Genomic DNA, 15,725 nt, shown 5'->3' with positions numbered 1-15,725 from the left:
CCACCTGCGGCTACGAGTTAGGCCTACGCCTACAGGATATACCAGTGTCTATCGCGTTCGCGCTGCTCTGGCGGCCCCACCCGACAGTCGAACGAGGAGCCGCACCACGAAACCGCGATATCGACGCGCTCGCTTCCTTCCGGCACCTTCCAAGTTTCTCTTCTCTGTTCTCCGCGGCGGCGATGGCGACGGCAGCGAGCTCCGGCGGAGTCCCCGACCATCTCTTTGTATCGGTGAAGTTAGAGAGCCCCCGCCTAGCGGCGCTCGTCTTCGCCCCTCACCTCTTCGGCTCCCACCCCGTCGCCGGCTCCTGGGACCCTTCCAAAGCAGTATGCATCGAATCCCCTCCGGTTCGCGTCTATGTTTCCCGTGCAGAGAGTAATGGCTATTTGTTTTTGGTGGTGTTTGCAGCTGCCGATGGAGCGGGTGGCAGCCTCCATTTGGGAGCTCAGCTGTGTCCTCCCTTCTCAACACGGTGAGTTGGCTGATTTCATCATGCTGTTTTATGACTCCTAATGGGATTAAGGTCCCTTCGTGGTGAGGTTTGGGGCGGAATGAGCTTCTCAATTTCTGTGGCATGCCATTGGGATTTCACTGGTACATATTTTATTGGGCCTGTCTGTTGTAGTGTGTACATAGCATGCCATGAACTAGTGATTTCTCACTGCTGATGATTACAATGTAGTATGTGGAGTGGCTTGTTTGAAATAAAATTAAGCGATTTTTTAACTGATCATTTGCTCTGCTCTGATAACTGAGTTGATTGTTTGTATATGCATGGAGCTAGATTTGTTCAGTTTTATGAGCATTCTAACTAGTTTTTATGCCATTCGTTTTTTAAATTTGTCAGAAACATTGGATTTCAAGTTAGTATTAAAACCAAAAGGGGATAGCTCAGAGTGCATTGTTGAGGAGGGCCCAAACCGACAGCTATGCTGCGGGAGTAACAAAGTGGAAATGACGGGTGCAGTGTTTAAACTCAGTGAGAAGGATGAGCTTGAGTGTAAGGTTTGGGTCGAGACAGAAATGTTGTCCCCATTTGACCTGGCTGCTAGTTGGAGGGCTCATCAGGAGAATCTTCAGCCCTCAAAGGTACGAGGGACCTATGATGTCGTTATGAATGCTGAGACTGAATCCAGGACCAAGGTTTGAATTCTTTTAACTGCTTTATCTTACTTCTGTATTATGGTGTTCTGGCACGAAATTAGGAAATTGTAAACCTAATGGTAGAAACTTGCGCTGCAAGACTGTAGGCAAATACTAAATCCATTTAGCGTAAAGTATTTAATGAGTATGAAAAGAACATTTGTATGAGAAAAAGTTTAGTTGGCCTAGCTAATGATAACAGCCCCACTCTCAGGTCGGAAGCTATGTTTCTGTGAAGTGTGACACCCAGATTTGGCAAATTGTATCAAATGCAAAGAACTAAATTTAAGGGTCCTTTTCGAAGTAGGAGCAGTGCGGGTTCATGTGTACTTTCGAAAGAATTGTCTTCCCGCAAATCTGCTGCCTATGTTTCTATTTGCACAACATGTGCCGCTTCCTTTTCTGTTATGCCAATTTTCTCTTTTTCCTCAAGCAGAATGGCTTCGCTTCTGGTTTGGAGCTTGATTTAGAGAAGTATGTAGTTCCAACACCCAACATGGGTGCAGGTGTTGTTTATGCAGCTAACTTGACTGAAAATCCCCGCTCTTTACTGGACCATGGGGTTTCCTCAAACAATGATACCACAAAGGGCACTTTGCAGAACTTGATCAAAGGCGATGATGCGCCCCCGAATCACTATGCTAATACAGAGAAGGTATAACTTTAGTTTTCTTTGTTTAATTGGACGTTAGCTTACAATCATGTGGCATCAACATTTGTTCAGTTAGACATTTTGTTATAAATCTTCGTTCAGTTGGTTGTTAGCTTACAATCATATAGCATCAACATTTGTTCATTTAGACATTCCGGAATGTATCTTCGTTCAGTTGGTCGTTAGCTTACAGTCATATAGCATCGACTTTTGGTAATTGCTAACCTTTATACTAAAGTATGTGATGATTTAGTGATGCAGCACAAGGTTGTGGACGAACAACTCCACCTTGCTGCTACAATATAAACAGCACAAATGTTGAAGGAACCACTTCAACGTGCTGCGCTAGATATCGCTCTAGGGGCGGGGGCTGCCAAGAGTTTAATCCAAACTCTTAACACACAAGATCTAATCCAAGATCTAAGACAAAGAACATAAAGTGCTCTTTATTGATAGGTAGTGGTACATAGTCTCCTCCCAAGATAGAGGTGTGGACCTCTATTTATAGGCCTCATGAGCCTGCACTACTTAGCTCTACTTATAACTAGAAGCTTCTAGGGAACACTACTCAAAGCTAGGAAAAGAGATACAAATATCCTAGTTACAACTTATAGTAGAACACTCTAGAAACTACCACAACACATATGACTAAATGACAAGTTACTTAGAATATAGTAGAAGTGTGTAGAAGCCTTAAGAGATCTGACTTCTACTTTTATTTTATTTTGGTTTTCTCTACTGTTCCTCATCATTTAGGCAGCTTGTAATAGAAGTTACTCTTTTCAATAGTGTCATCATAACACTATCAGGCCTCCACTAACTACTTTCTCTTAGATCTTCCATCATTCTTAATTGAGATTATGAGCCAGAAGAAAGTTTCTGTTATTATCCATGTTAAATTACAAAATGTGACTGGTTACCAACACGATTGTACTTTTCTTGTGGTAGTGAGGCTACCTACTTTCTTTACTTGTTTGAACCTGAGCCATATCAAAAGTATGTTTCTTGATGAAGTCACTTAGCTGTATCATTTGAATCACCTGATAATGGACATGCATCTCATGGATGGCCTTGTCTTGATCAGTTATCAGCTGGAACTCATTTAATATGTGCATGTTCCTTCTCCTGTAGATTTCTTGCTTCTATGCCTAAGAACATAAAATTCGCAATTATTTTCTGTGGCAACTGAAGAAGCTAAGGTTTATTAAATGCTCCTTCCTTTCCAAAATACAAGGCACATGATTTTATGTGCAGTCAATGCTCTAAAACTTTGACTACCACTGTACGAGAAAGTATATGACTTGAGCATGTTAGAGTAATATTGTTCTAGTTGTCTTGCAAAATACTTGCATGCCATATTTTTTTTACTAACTCTATAAACATATATAAGTCTATATTGAAACTATTTGAGTTTTGAATGCATGTATAATTATATGCCTTATCTTTTGGAAAGGAGGGAGTATCCTTATAGTTTTTGTAATTAATGTCTAGTGGTGAATGTGAGGTCAGATGTAGCTATGGCTAGTGAGACTAGGATAGTATGACATAAGAGGAGTAAACATGCATTATTAGGTTGTGCCAGTCATAGCTACAGCTCCTGGCAGCCGTGGTGTCTGACCTCCTGTTGTGTAGCTTCTGCTCATGTATCTGGTTGCATGGTAATTTAGTCAACAGTTGAAGGTGGTGAGCTCATCGTATTGAGAGAATCAGATTAAAGGAAAACAGCCAAAAAAAATTCTCGAACAAAAGGAAAACAGCCAATGTTTTTAGTTTATTCTTACGAAGCTCCTGTCAGTATCAATATTTAACAGCTGTAATCAAAATAGCAAAGAAATGATTTATAACTTGTGCCTCAGGGTGTAGATGGAAGACATGCACCGTCACAGGAAGAACCAAGGGCAGTCTTTGTTGATAGAGGTGTTGGCTCACCAAGGTTGTCCAGACCAACAAATGAAACTATTTCAATGGGCAACATCAAGCAGGAGTTTGAAGCTAAGGTTGTATACCACACAACACCCTGTTTCGTAAACTATAGTAGTGTAGTAAAGAAAAAGGTCCACATCAACCCTATACTCTTGCATTAGTCCACTTAACCCTGAATTCTAAAAAAGTTCAATTAAAACCAGTTCATGACAACAATTCACTTCACACCTCATAGTTTGGTCTCACAGGTAGTCTTAGCTGACGCCAGGTGTGGTTTAGCTGACGTCATGTGTGATTTAGCTGACGTAGATTGGTCTCTGAATTCACCTGCATCGAAAACAGAACTTCAGAAAAAATAGAAAAATAGGAAAACTAAAATGTAGAAAATAAGGGGGATGATATCAGCAAACATAAAAATAGAGATATTTCCAGAAACATGTAGAAAAAAAGGGGAAATTCAGAAAAAAGGAAATTGGGGAAAATCCATAAATTCTTGGGAAAATCAATAGAACATCCAGTAACGTGCAAATAATTAAGGAACATTAATGAATTTATTTATGGATACAATGGGGAGGATAGATGAAGGGTAACAAACTTTATCGATTTGTATTTATTTCTGCCTTTTCTGCTATTTTGTTTTTCCTTCCCAGTAGACAGTACTAGACACCATACACATAGCACTCTCCAGGCAAAACCATCCATAGAACCAACTGAGGGGTGTAAAGTAAAAAGAAAAATCGAAGTAAAGGATTGTAACTCAAATAATTTTGGAGATCAGTGTTGAAAAGTGGACTTCTGCAAGAGTAAAGGGTTGAAATGTCGAACTTTTTCTATACAAAAATATGCAAGTGTGGTATGTATTATTGACCTATTGTTAAGCTTTAATTTACATAATTTCTTAATTGTTGTAAAATATGAAGAGGATACACTGTACCTGTTTCCTTGAATCTTAAACTATAGCAAATGTGTAGTAATATTAATATTCTCATAATTTTATTTGTTTCAAGCTATTATATATATTCCTATAGAACTCCTTCCCTTTGCTCTATTGTAGAATAAAAATTCATCCTCCGATGTTACTTGTACTCTGAAGTTTCTGAACCTGTTAAAAAAATACATGTTTAATCACTTTCATCTGATGTTCTGACAGTTTTAACTATCAGGGCATGCCAGCAGCCGAAGGAGCTGTTGCAGCAGCAGCTGTAGCTGATCAGATGTATGGGCCAAAAGAGGACCGCAAGTTGGTTATTGTGCTGGTAATTTTGATACGTTTGCATAGATCACTTTACCTTGTACATCCGCCTCGCTTTGGTCATTGTGCTCGGTATGTGCGCAAATGGATCACTTTACCTTGTACATTCACCTTGCTTATTTGCTGTGGTGACAAACTGTATAAATTATAAACCTCTGAGTTTCGTAAGTATAATAAGAACCCTGTGCATAAAAATTTGTTTCCTCTGATGAGCAATGACCGCCTAATTTAACTGGTTGCTATCAGAGTTGACTAGTTTGGATTCAAAAGGTATCCTGGTCTACCTAAACTTCATTTATTATAATCTCCAAAAATTAATATAGTACCAGGCCATGTATGTGTTCAGCAAATACTTTAACAATAAAAGAATGTACATCATTAATTAACTCAGGTCATTTTTGTTTGTGCACCGTAGCTCAGTTATTTATTTATATCTGAAGAAACACAGGTATAGTAAAATATGTGGTTATCGTCATTCCTCTGAACTTACTGAAGCATTTTCTCTTGTTACAAGTTCCAACTGCCTTGGCTGTCCTTCTGTAATCCTATGCTGATGTTCTAGGTTGGGCTGCCAGCTCGTGGTAAGACCTTTACAGCAGCTAAGCTTACGAGATATCTTCGATGGTTAGGTCATGAAACGAAACACTTCAATGTTGGAAAGGTGACCATTTAGCTTAAGCTAGTTTTGCAGAGAAGTGCAAATATTCATGTAATTTTCACTAATCCTGTGCCTTACATTTCAAATGTAGTACCGTCGGCTCAAGCATGGCACCAGTCAGGTACTTACAATTTTATGTGCCTAATCACTGGTACTTGTTTCGCATGTAACAATGCTCAGCTGCTGCTACTCAGGTGGCTACCTAATTTCTGATAGTTTTCCTGACAAATGAGGAACTTCTAATTTCTATTTCGTTGATTCTAGCATAGGATTTCACTCACTCATATAGTATTTTGAATCTTAATGTACTCTAGAGTCACCTTCCTATTGCGAGCTTTGTTCAGGAAGAGTATTATAGTTGCATCTTCTGTCGGGCAGACTGCTGATTTCTTTCGTGGAGATAACAAGGAGGGTGTGGAGGCACGTAATGAGGTTAGTCCATGGCTACGGCCGCTATCACAAAAGTCGAACCTAACAAGAAATTATAGCCATTTATTTTGAATCTAGAGCAAGACTAACGGTGTTCCCTCTAATTCCAAAGCAAGTCATTTTGGACAATGACACTGTCTAATGATCTATTTTGACCACTAAAAATTGTTACCCAATATGTTGCACAAATTACAGAAGGTATATTGTGGAAGTATGTTCCACAATGGAAAGGTAATACCAATTTCAAGTGGCCAACCTAGAATTTCAGATCCTTGTATGTGTTGATGGTCAAACCCAAAAATGTTTTATTACTGGAGGATTACTTACTTTCTGTGAAGATATCAAGATATACGGTTTCCGTGCATTTTCAAACATAACATACCTGATATCTGTACCCTTTCCGTGAAACACATATTGCTTTCTTCTTCATTTTTCTGCTAAAATTATGTGTTACATTTTTCAGGTGGCAGCGTTAGCAATGGAAGATATGCTATCCTGGATGGTGGAAGGTGGCCAAGTAAGGCACAAGTTTTTGTGATATTCTCTTTTTATATATATAATTCATTATTTCTAATGACTGCAGGTTGGTATTTGTGATGCCACAAACAGCACAAGAAGTCGGAGGAACATGCTGATGAAAATGGCTGAAGGAAAATGTAAGGTACAATTAGCGGTTTTTCTTGGGTATCTTCTTGGTTACTTGAACCATTTGGATCCTTCTAGTAAATAGCTGATCGTTCATCCACTGGTTATACTTGCGACTCCTAAACTTTTCAGTATCACCGCCCATATTCCCTGCATTTTAAAATTATGGCACGTCAAACCATTTATCATGGGTATACGTTCGAGAATCCAGATAACTCTAGGAGTGAATGCTGTACCATTCCTTGTTGACACCTTTTTTCTCGTGGTAGACTCATGAAGTAACAATCGTGTATGAACACTCAGAAAATGTATATCTCATTTGAAAGGGTATATGTCTAAAAGGAAGCTCTTGTACATTCATTCAGGAACAAATTTACTCAAGAGTTCTTAAATATAATGAAGTGTAATTATTATTTTATCTGGAAGACCAGAATAATCATTGAGTAAACTGACACTACGCTAGCTATTTTGACTTGTGTCGCACAAACAAGAGCTCTAAGTGATCTGTTGCACTAACACCACCTATTGTGGCATTGTGTTGCACGTCTTACATTGCACTTTCTACTCTAATTTTAGTTGCATGAACACCATGTCTAAAGCGACCTTTTCGCTAGGGCAGTTGCCTAAGTGGACTGTCAGCCATCCAATATGCGCCGCCGCCCACATTGGCACATGTGCACTATGTCAAGTTATGGCATGTTGTGATCTAATTGTGCACTCTTTAACATATTATTCATTCCCTCTACTTTCCAGATCATCTTTGTGGAAACAATATGTAATGACCAGGATGTTCTAGAGAGAAATATACGCTTGAAAGTTCAACAAAGTCCTGATTATGCGGAGCAGTGAGAAATATCTTGCCTACTTGCTTGTGGACATCCTATCAATGCTTTTTTTATGAGATTGATGTTTGTGTTACAGAACGGATTTTGAAGCTGGTGTACGAGATTTCAAAGAGCGATTGGCCTATTATGAAAAGGTTCATAGTTGCTGAACTGTGTTCTGTGGGAAGCTTTTCTATGACTAGAATACGGAATGGTTATATCCAAACAATTTGAAACCTCTGCAGGTCTATGAACCAGTGGAAGAAGGCTCATACATAAAAATGATAGATATGGTTAGTGGTAATGGGGGCCAGTTACAGGTATGTGTGAACAGTCTCCCATATATGTTTAATAGAGTCAAATCTCAGTTTCCCGCTTAATACTGTCGTGCTATTTGGTATTTCTTCCATTTTGTGATAACTGCGTACCCATTGAATACAATCTACAGTAAGGGTCTCTTTTTGTTTGGCAGATATAGAATAAATTTTTTTTGACTGAAAACTATAGGAAAGATTCCGACAGTATATATATTGATAACCAGAAAATATTTGCAGAGAAAGGAGAAGGGGAGGGGGGGGAAGGGAAAATATACTATTTTGTGATGAAGATGGTATCAAATTGCAAACGTCGCCCCTAGTTCCAAATGTCCTAACCTCATCTACTACTTCTTCATGCAGATCAACGATATAAGTGGTTACTTGCCTGGACGGATTGTTTTCTTCTTGGTATATATCCAAAATATCCGAACCTTTTGCTACGACGCCTTAAGATTAACTGCTATCTTTGAAGTTCATTAGGATTATGATTTTCCATTCATATAATGTAGGTCAAATTAAATATGAGTTTACTTTACAAGGTCTCTATAATTACACGCACTGTTTTGTACTTTTGTGAATATTTCTAACTAGATTTTTCCTCAGTTACAACTGATGTCCGTGGAACCATGTTTTGGTTTGGGTGTCTTTCGGTCAATTTATTACTACCGTTTAGGGATCAATATTAGCTTCCCACTTCCATGTTTACTTAGTTTCAGATTCATTTTGAATGTATAATACTGATACTGGTCCTCGATAGCAGGCTTATGTTTGTATTGTATTGAGTAAGTTCCATTTATTTATGATAAAATAGTGCTTGGTGCACTTTAAAGAAGTGTTATGCTACTGTTTTGATTTTATTGCTACCTGCTTTGTTTCTTGAAGGGAGCTACCTGTTTTTTTAACTGCCACGTTTGTTGTTACAGGTGAACTGTCATCTCACACCTCGTCCTATCCTGCTAACTCGGCATGGTGAAAGTTTAGATAATGTCAGAGGAAGAATCGGTGGAGATTCATCTTTGAGGTCTTTGATTTCTTTGCTCTGCAGTTTTTTCATTTAGCTTTGGATGCTACACTGATATATCATATACATAATATTTTACTTTGCGGTACTGCACTAAGAAATCTTGCGCCCACTACAATCTACAGGACAAAAATAAATAGACCCAGGACATGAGATTTGGGATCAACAATTCTTTCTGTTCCAGCTAATCTAAGTTTTTGTCTTTCTAGTTGAATGCCTTGATAGTTCTTAGATTGTCATTGATGTACTTTGTCATGTGGTATCCACAGTCCCACACCTCAGAGCTATGTAAATTGGGCTTGTGATTGATCTGATGTCGTGCGTATCAGTAACCTTATGCTTTGGCTTCAACTGATGGAATAAATGGTTTGCAGTGAGGCCGGGGGTGTTTATTCAAGGAAGCTTGCAAGCTTTGTAGAGAAGCGATTGAAGTCTGAGAGAACTGCCTCTGTAAGTATGTCTCTTATTACTAGCATTGAGAAAGAAACCTAGTTGCTAAATTTATGTGCAAACATCCGATTCAGATATGGACTAGCACACTCCAGAGGACAATATTAACAGCACATCCAATCATCGGATTTCCTAAGGTCTGGTGTGATTGATAATTTTCAGAAGTCCAGCAAAGATCTATCTGCCTCTTTTAGCTAGGGAAAATAATTGGTTTTCCCACATTTCTTCTAGATCCAATGGCGTGCGCTTGATGAGATTAATGCTGGTGTCTGTGATGGAATGACATATGATGAAGTAAAGAAAAATAAACCTGAAGAATATGAGTACGTAGATCCATTGATTTCATAACAAGACATGTCATAAGTTGTTGATTGATGCATCTTCTGATACCTTACCGTTTTGTATGTGTCTGTTTAGATCACGTCGCAAAGACAAGCTGAGGTATCGTTATCCTAGAGGAGAATCCTACCTCGATGTCATACAGAGGTTAATCCGTGTTACTTAATACTATCACATGCCTCTATGTAATTCAACTAGTGTGATTCATGTTCTTACCTCTTAATGTTGACAATTTTCTCTGTTCAGACTAGAACCTGTAATAATTGAGCTTGAAAGGCAGCGTGCCCCAGTGGTAGTCATAGCTCACCAGGTAAGCAAGTCCAGCTTTTGCATTCTTCTAAAAATTCTTACTTCGATATTATGGATGCATGAGGACACTCTTGTAGGCTGTCTTGAGAGCACTATATGCGTATTTTGCGGACAAACCACTGGAGGAAGTCCCTAAGATTGAAGTAAGCATGTGTCAATATCATATGGTACCATTGCTACCATCCTTATCCTTGTTCGTCGTGACTGAAATCATTTGTTCCTCTAGATACCTCTGCATACAATTATTGAGATACAAATGGGTGTTTCTGGTGTTGAAGAGAAAAGATACAAACTCATGGACGCAGTGAATCCCACTGCAGAGATCTAAGGCGTTGTGCTTATTGGAGTTTGTCTTTTGGAAGCAAAACTGCATAAATAAATATTCTGGTGATATTTTTTTTCTGAAAAAAAGTCTGTAGATGATTCTGAAATGTATTAGTGTATACTAGCAATCAAAAGTAAAGCTATGGTGCAAAGGTCAGGTTTAGCTGAAAGATTATTTGACTTCCCAAATTTTAGGTTGGTGCTCAGTAATGCGTTCAGAATTTCAATACAAATGGATTCAATCTTTGTGAGTTATAATTTTTATTTAATTCAGGATTTTCATGTAGCGCCCCAGATTCTGTTTACAGTGACAAATGAGTTTTCCTTCAAATTTTGTCCGCTGTGTGAGACATAGGTCCTACATCCTTTTCATGTGAGGTTGGACCCTATTCACAGTATGTCACATGGCATCATAATTAAATCTTCAAGTGCAAGGGTTGATCAATAGGAATGTGGTAAAATGAGAGTTCCCTGAATGGCGAACCTCTTAGTATCTGGCTATCTGCTAGCCACGTTTAAGACCTTCTCCCACTCACTCAAACTGCAACATGTAGTTAGGTTGAGCAAGCCAACAGTTCCAGGAATGAGGGCATTGTGCATTCTCGGTAGGTTGCATGCTACCTGTAGTTGTACCATCTTATTTGTCCAGGCAAAGATGAACTTGATGGAGGCCTGGGCCGTGAAGTTCAGTGCTGTCTTGGCGGTTAGGCATGTTCGAGCCAGCAGCTCTTCTAGAGTATTTCAGTTCGCAAATTTCATATGCTCCGCACAACACAAGACAAAATGCTACCCACAAAACCATCTTTCACGCGACGCAAGTTATCAGCCATCCACAGATGATATTATTTTTTTCATCCTGTATCCACAAAAAAGTTAAATATCTTGTATAGTTGAGCAGCGTTTGCTGGTTCGAAGGTTCAGTACGTATAGTAGTTTCCTATAAGAGCAGCCGTGTATGCACTCCACTGTCACGACGCAAACCCCTTCTAGCCCCTAGCTCAAGCACACAACCACTCTTCACACGAAACAAGGAGCGCCTCTCGATCACCCGCCTCACTTCACATCAGTCCCCGCGAGCTCCGGCCGGCCGGTCGATCGTCCGCCATGCCCAGCCGCAAACCTGGCACGGAGATCCGCGGGCACTGGACCGACGGCGAGACGTGGGCTCTCGTCGACGCGTGGGGCCCGCTCTACCTGCGCCGCGGCGGACGCTCCCTCTCCGTCGACGACTGGCGCGTCGTGTCCAGCGCCGTCAACGCGCACCGCGCCGCCGCCGGGTGCGTCCACAACCGTAGCGCCATCCAGTGCCAGAAGCGCGTCTAGACCCTGAAGGACCAGTACAAGAAGGAGCTCTACAAGCAGGGGCCGTCGCGGTGGCGCCACTTCTCCCAGCTCAGTGCCTTCCTCGCCAGCCCCGACGCCCCGCCTCCAGGCTTCTCCGCCAAGGTCACGCCGGCTACGACGACCGTGAAGAAGGAGAAGGAGGAAGAAGAGAAAGAGGAGGTCGGCCCGCCTCCCGGCTTCCTTTACAAGATGGCGGCAGCGACCGTGAAGGAGGAGGAACAGGAGGTGGTGGGATGTGGGTGTGAGTTGGTTGGGAGAAAGAGGCCAAGGAATTTGGCCGCGGGGGAGGGTGGTTGTCAGTGTCCGGCGGCGGTGGTGACGAAGTTGGCGGAGGTGTACGAGCGCGTGGCGATGGCGGCGCTCGGCGTCGAGAAGGAGAAGATGGAGATGCAGAGGAAGAACCTGGGAGCCGTCAAGGTCGAGATTATGGAAGAAGTCGACGACAAGCCGGCGGAGTAGTAAACTCATGGTAACACTCTCCTTTCTTTGCGTGAATAAACTTCAAATTAGATCGCAAGCTCTGTCTCGCGAGGATATATGTTTAAACTTGATTTCTATTTTGTTGGTGCAATGGTGCAGGGATCAAGAACAGAGAAAGGCTGGCGTAGGCTGAAATAGACTAGTCAAAGTGTCGCTTTTATCTTGTTTTTCCATTTCGGGTAGTTTTTTTTTCTCCCACTTCGCTAGTTGTATTGTGGCTTGACCGACGACAGTGTGATCATAATCCGCATTTACCATGTATCTTCTGCAGGTTGTTAGTACTGAAAACAAAACACATGACGGCACCCGGTAAATTCTATTACAACTAGTCTGTAACAAACTGTTGACCGTCAGCACATGAACGAACGGGGCGCTAAGCCAGCAAACCCTCTTCCCTAATCCCTAGTGCCTACGGCGGTCGGTCCGATCATAAGCGTGACCGAGAAAATCTACTCCCTTCCATCAGCACCAAGACTCCGCCCTTGAGTTTGGTAATGGAGCGATGGTGTGACCAAGGGGAGCCACGCAGCGCAACGGAACACACCCAAAATTTAGTCAGCGCGGCGCGGCCTTCACCGCTCTTCTGAAATCAACCCAACCAACGCTGGCGGCACTCTGCTCCCGCCCGTCCGCCCGCCCGCGAGACACCGAGAAACCAAAACAAAGGAACAAAAAAGTAGCGCGTTGGAATAGGGACGGGCACGGCACGAGGGAGGCGCGGCTCGATCGGCTCGGGTGCAGCACCCACAGCAACGCGAAACGACCGAACAAACTTTCCGGCACCATACATGGACGCAGCCCAACACCGCCGCACCGCACTCGATACTCTACGGGCCGACGCAGCGCGCCTATGTATAAATAAGCCGCCGCGCCGCACCCGCGGCTGGCACTAGTTCTTCCGGGATCCGTCCCAGTCCGAGGGCAGAACAGAAGAGAAAGCCACAAGGGCAGAACAGAGCAATCGATCAGAGGGGACGACGTGGCACGGCTTAGCGTGCGCCCCCTCTCGCTCTCACGGGCCGCCACCGCGCACGCAATCAAGCCTTCTCTCCCTCCCTCCCAAAACAAAGCCGACCACCTCCTCCTCCTCCGTCCGCCGATGTCTGCCACCCGCCGCCGCCGCCCCTCGCCGCCTCCGCCGGCGTGGACCCCGGAGCCGTGGACCGACGGGGAGACCTCCGCGCTGCTCGAGGCCTGGGGCCCGCGGCACCTCCGCGCCGGCGGCGGGCCCCTCCGCACCGCCGACTGGCGCGCCTGCGCCGCCGCCGTCACCGCCCGCCGCGCCGCCGCCGGCCGCGCGCCGCGCACCGTCGACCAGTGCAAGAACCGGATGGATTACCTCAAGAAGCGCCTCAGGGCCGAGCGCTCCAGGCCGAGGGGGGCCGACCCGCCGCCGCCGCCGCTCTCGGGCTCCCTCGCCCGGCTCCGCAAACTCCTCAGCCAAGCCCCCTCGGTTCCCCACGGACTCGCGCCCCGCGTCACCGTCACGCCCAAGTCGGAGGAAGAGGACGACGACGACGACGAGGGGGAGGAGCAGAACGGCGGGGCTCCTCTGCACCGCGACTGGCCGCCGGTCCCCAAGCGGCGGCGGACCGCGGTGTCCTTGTCGCCGGTGAGCTCCGCCGCCGAGGGCCACCATCACGAAAACGGAGGGGTAGGCTGCACGGAGGTGGCGGCGGCTCTCGATAGGCTGGCGGGGACGTACGAGCGGGTTGAAGCGGCGAAGCAGAAGGAGGCGGCGCGGCTGGAGGAGCGGCGCCTGGAGGCCATGCGCGACCTAGAAATCGGACGGATGCGAGTTCTCGTCGACGTCGCCGTCCCCACCTCCGCCGGTACCGACAAAGCCGCCGCCGCCGCCGCCACACCGGCGGCGGCCTAGTCGGTGAGTGAGTTTGCCCTTGTTGCCTGAGCCCATGTGCAGCGTGTCACGAGATGCTTGATGCTTGTTGGTTCGTGTTTGAATTTCGACGCGATATGTCTTGCTGCAAATCTGCACTTACTGAGGTCACAAACTAATGCATGATCATGACTTCATGAGAATGGAATCATTGAATCTGGGGAGACACTCATTATTGCTAGAAAAGTAGTGTGCCTCAAATTAGTTCTGGAATTCGTTCATAGGTTATTTACAGATACAGGGGATGCTATTATTTCTTATTTGAAACTAGCCATGTGCAACAGTGCGAGGCTGCTTTGTGCTGATGCTTTGTTCCATCACTAATAGAATACCAATCGCAAGATTCATGTCCCATGGGCATTAAATACTGTTGACAGATGATAATCTGTTCACCATGCTGATGCATATGTTATTCATCAGATTCATCCATCGCTTTAGAACAGTTAGAAATAATCTCTTCAGGATTCACAAATCTGACATTTTGTTTCCTCTGATTCTTGACAGATGAGGTAGAACAATAGACTGCCCATGGTAGCCTCCAGACGCCAGTTTGTCTTTTCAGGAGATCATTGCAGTGCGGAGAAGCCAATTGATGCCATGGTCTTACCAAAAATTACATGGGTTTAGGTTACAGCAAAAGCCTAGCCAGATACAGGATAGAACATTATGAGATCATTTTTTCTCTAGTTCGCTCATTTCGGGTTTTACAGCTTAGTCTAAATGTACCGTTTTATTTTTGCAACTCTGCCAGTCTTATTGATGAGTGGTAACTGCTGCTGTAATCCCCTTTCGTTTCCAGCCGACGAACTATAAAGCCGTGGAGCATTATATAGGTAAATATGAAGGTTTGGTACTTTTATCCAGTGCTATTTCGTACCATGGCTCTGCTGTATCCTTGTGCAGTTTCTTCTGCGTGTGTGTTCTTTGCCATGCTAATGCTGTCGTTTAATTGACAAGAAATTCTTCGTTTTTATCAAAACATTTAAAAAGGCAGTCGATTCTGGAAAAGTTCCTCGTCTTCGTTAACCAGAAGAGGTAGAACAGATTCCAGGAACGGGAACTTCACCGCCGCCTTTGCTGGCTGTACTTGACGCTGCCGTAGATTTGGATAATCTTGTTTTGTCTGACATTTTTACATGTTTTGCTATTTGGTTAGCTGGTTTTGAGATGATCTGAAATGAAAAGATTAAAGTCATGTCATAACAAACAGGAAAACGCCAGAAATATCCATCGTTAGTATAGTAAGTTTACTGTTTATGTATTTCGTAGTTAGATTATACATTTATAATCTAGAATAGAAAAAAGAATCTTCACAATAGTCTTCTTAGGGGATCTTCACAGCACAATATAATCTTGCAATCACAAACTTACTAAAGTGATTAGCCAGACTCCGATTTTTTTACGGTAGGCCACCAGTAAATGGGCGGATGCAAAAGCTTCGCGGCCTGTTACTAACTGGACCTTCAATTTCGGCCTGGAAAATGCAACTGGATTTGAACCACACCGTGTCGTGAGCCAAGGCGTGAAACTTCAGCTCCCGCCTCCCTATGACTCACAGAGCGGCCGATCGCGGACGTGATTTCCTGCTATAATATCTATCTTGATTTGGCCCTAAAATAAATCTATCATGATTCAAGTAAATCAAATGCACATCTTTAAAGAGAAGATATGAGTCTGCACCTAATCAACGGTGCGCATAGGGAAGACATCTGGTG

At 43.5% G+C, this 15,725-nt stretch overlaps 3 protein-coding genes across 3 annotated transcripts; all 3 read left to right on the top strand.

Moving 5' to 3' along the window:
- The first annotated feature begins 61 nt into the window (after positions 1 to 61).
- Positions 62 to 10,581, top strand: LOC100828124 (6-phosphofructo-2-kinase/fructose-2,6-bisphosphatase). The gene is made up of 23 exons (XM_010230441.3): positions 62 to 329; positions 412 to 475; positions 851 to 1,146; positions 1,583 to 1,801; positions 3,655 to 3,795; positions 4,885 to 4,977; positions 5,536 to 5,634; positions 5,723 to 5,752; positions 6,010 to 6,063; positions 6,524 to 6,577; positions 6,644 to 6,721; positions 7,459 to 7,550; positions 7,627 to 7,684; positions 7,775 to 7,849; positions 8,207 to 8,254; positions 8,770 to 8,867; positions 9,242 to 9,317; positions 9,392 to 9,454; positions 9,549 to 9,640; positions 9,735 to 9,803; positions 9,903 to 9,966; positions 10,043 to 10,108; positions 10,192 to 10,581. Exons 1-23 carry the CDS (start codon positions 183 to 185, stop codon positions 10,291 to 10,293), a joined length of 2,178 nt encoding a protein of 725 aa, XP_010228743.1. The 5' UTR covers positions 62 to 182; the 3' UTR covers positions 10,294 to 10,581.
- An 812-nt stretch (positions 10,582 to 11,393) lies between these two features.
- On the top strand, positions 11,394 to 12,092 carry LOC100838964. The gene is made up of 2 exons (XM_024458982.1): positions 11,394 to 11,570; positions 11,613 to 12,092. Exons 1-2 carry the CDS (start codon positions 11,394 to 11,396, stop codon positions 12,090 to 12,092), a joined length of 657 nt encoding a protein of 218 aa, XP_024314750.1.
- An 893-nt stretch (positions 12,093 to 12,985) lies between these two features.
- Positions 12,986 to 14,877, top strand: LOC100838657 (translation initiation factor IF-2). The gene is made up of 2 exons (XM_003561683.4): positions 12,986 to 13,995; positions 14,515 to 14,877. Exon 1 carries the CDS (start codon positions 13,213 to 13,215, stop codon positions 13,990 to 13,992), a length of 780 nt encoding a protein of 259 aa, XP_003561731.1. The 5' UTR covers positions 12,986 to 13,212; the 3' UTR covers positions 13,993 to 13,995; positions 14,515 to 14,877.
- Positions 14,878 to 15,725: the final 848 nt, after the last annotated feature.

The sequence above is a fragment of the Brachypodium distachyon genome, chromosome 1 (assembly GCF_000005505.3).
Source record: "Brachypodium distachyon strain Bd21 chromosome 1, Brachypodium_distachyon_v3.0, whole genome shotgun sequence".
Taxonomy (NCBI): Eukaryota; Viridiplantae; Streptophyta; class Magnoliopsida; order Poales; family Poaceae; genus Brachypodium; species Brachypodium distachyon.
Note: the sequence above shows the minus strand (reverse complement) of the source record. Positions and strands in the feature narration are given on the sequence as shown.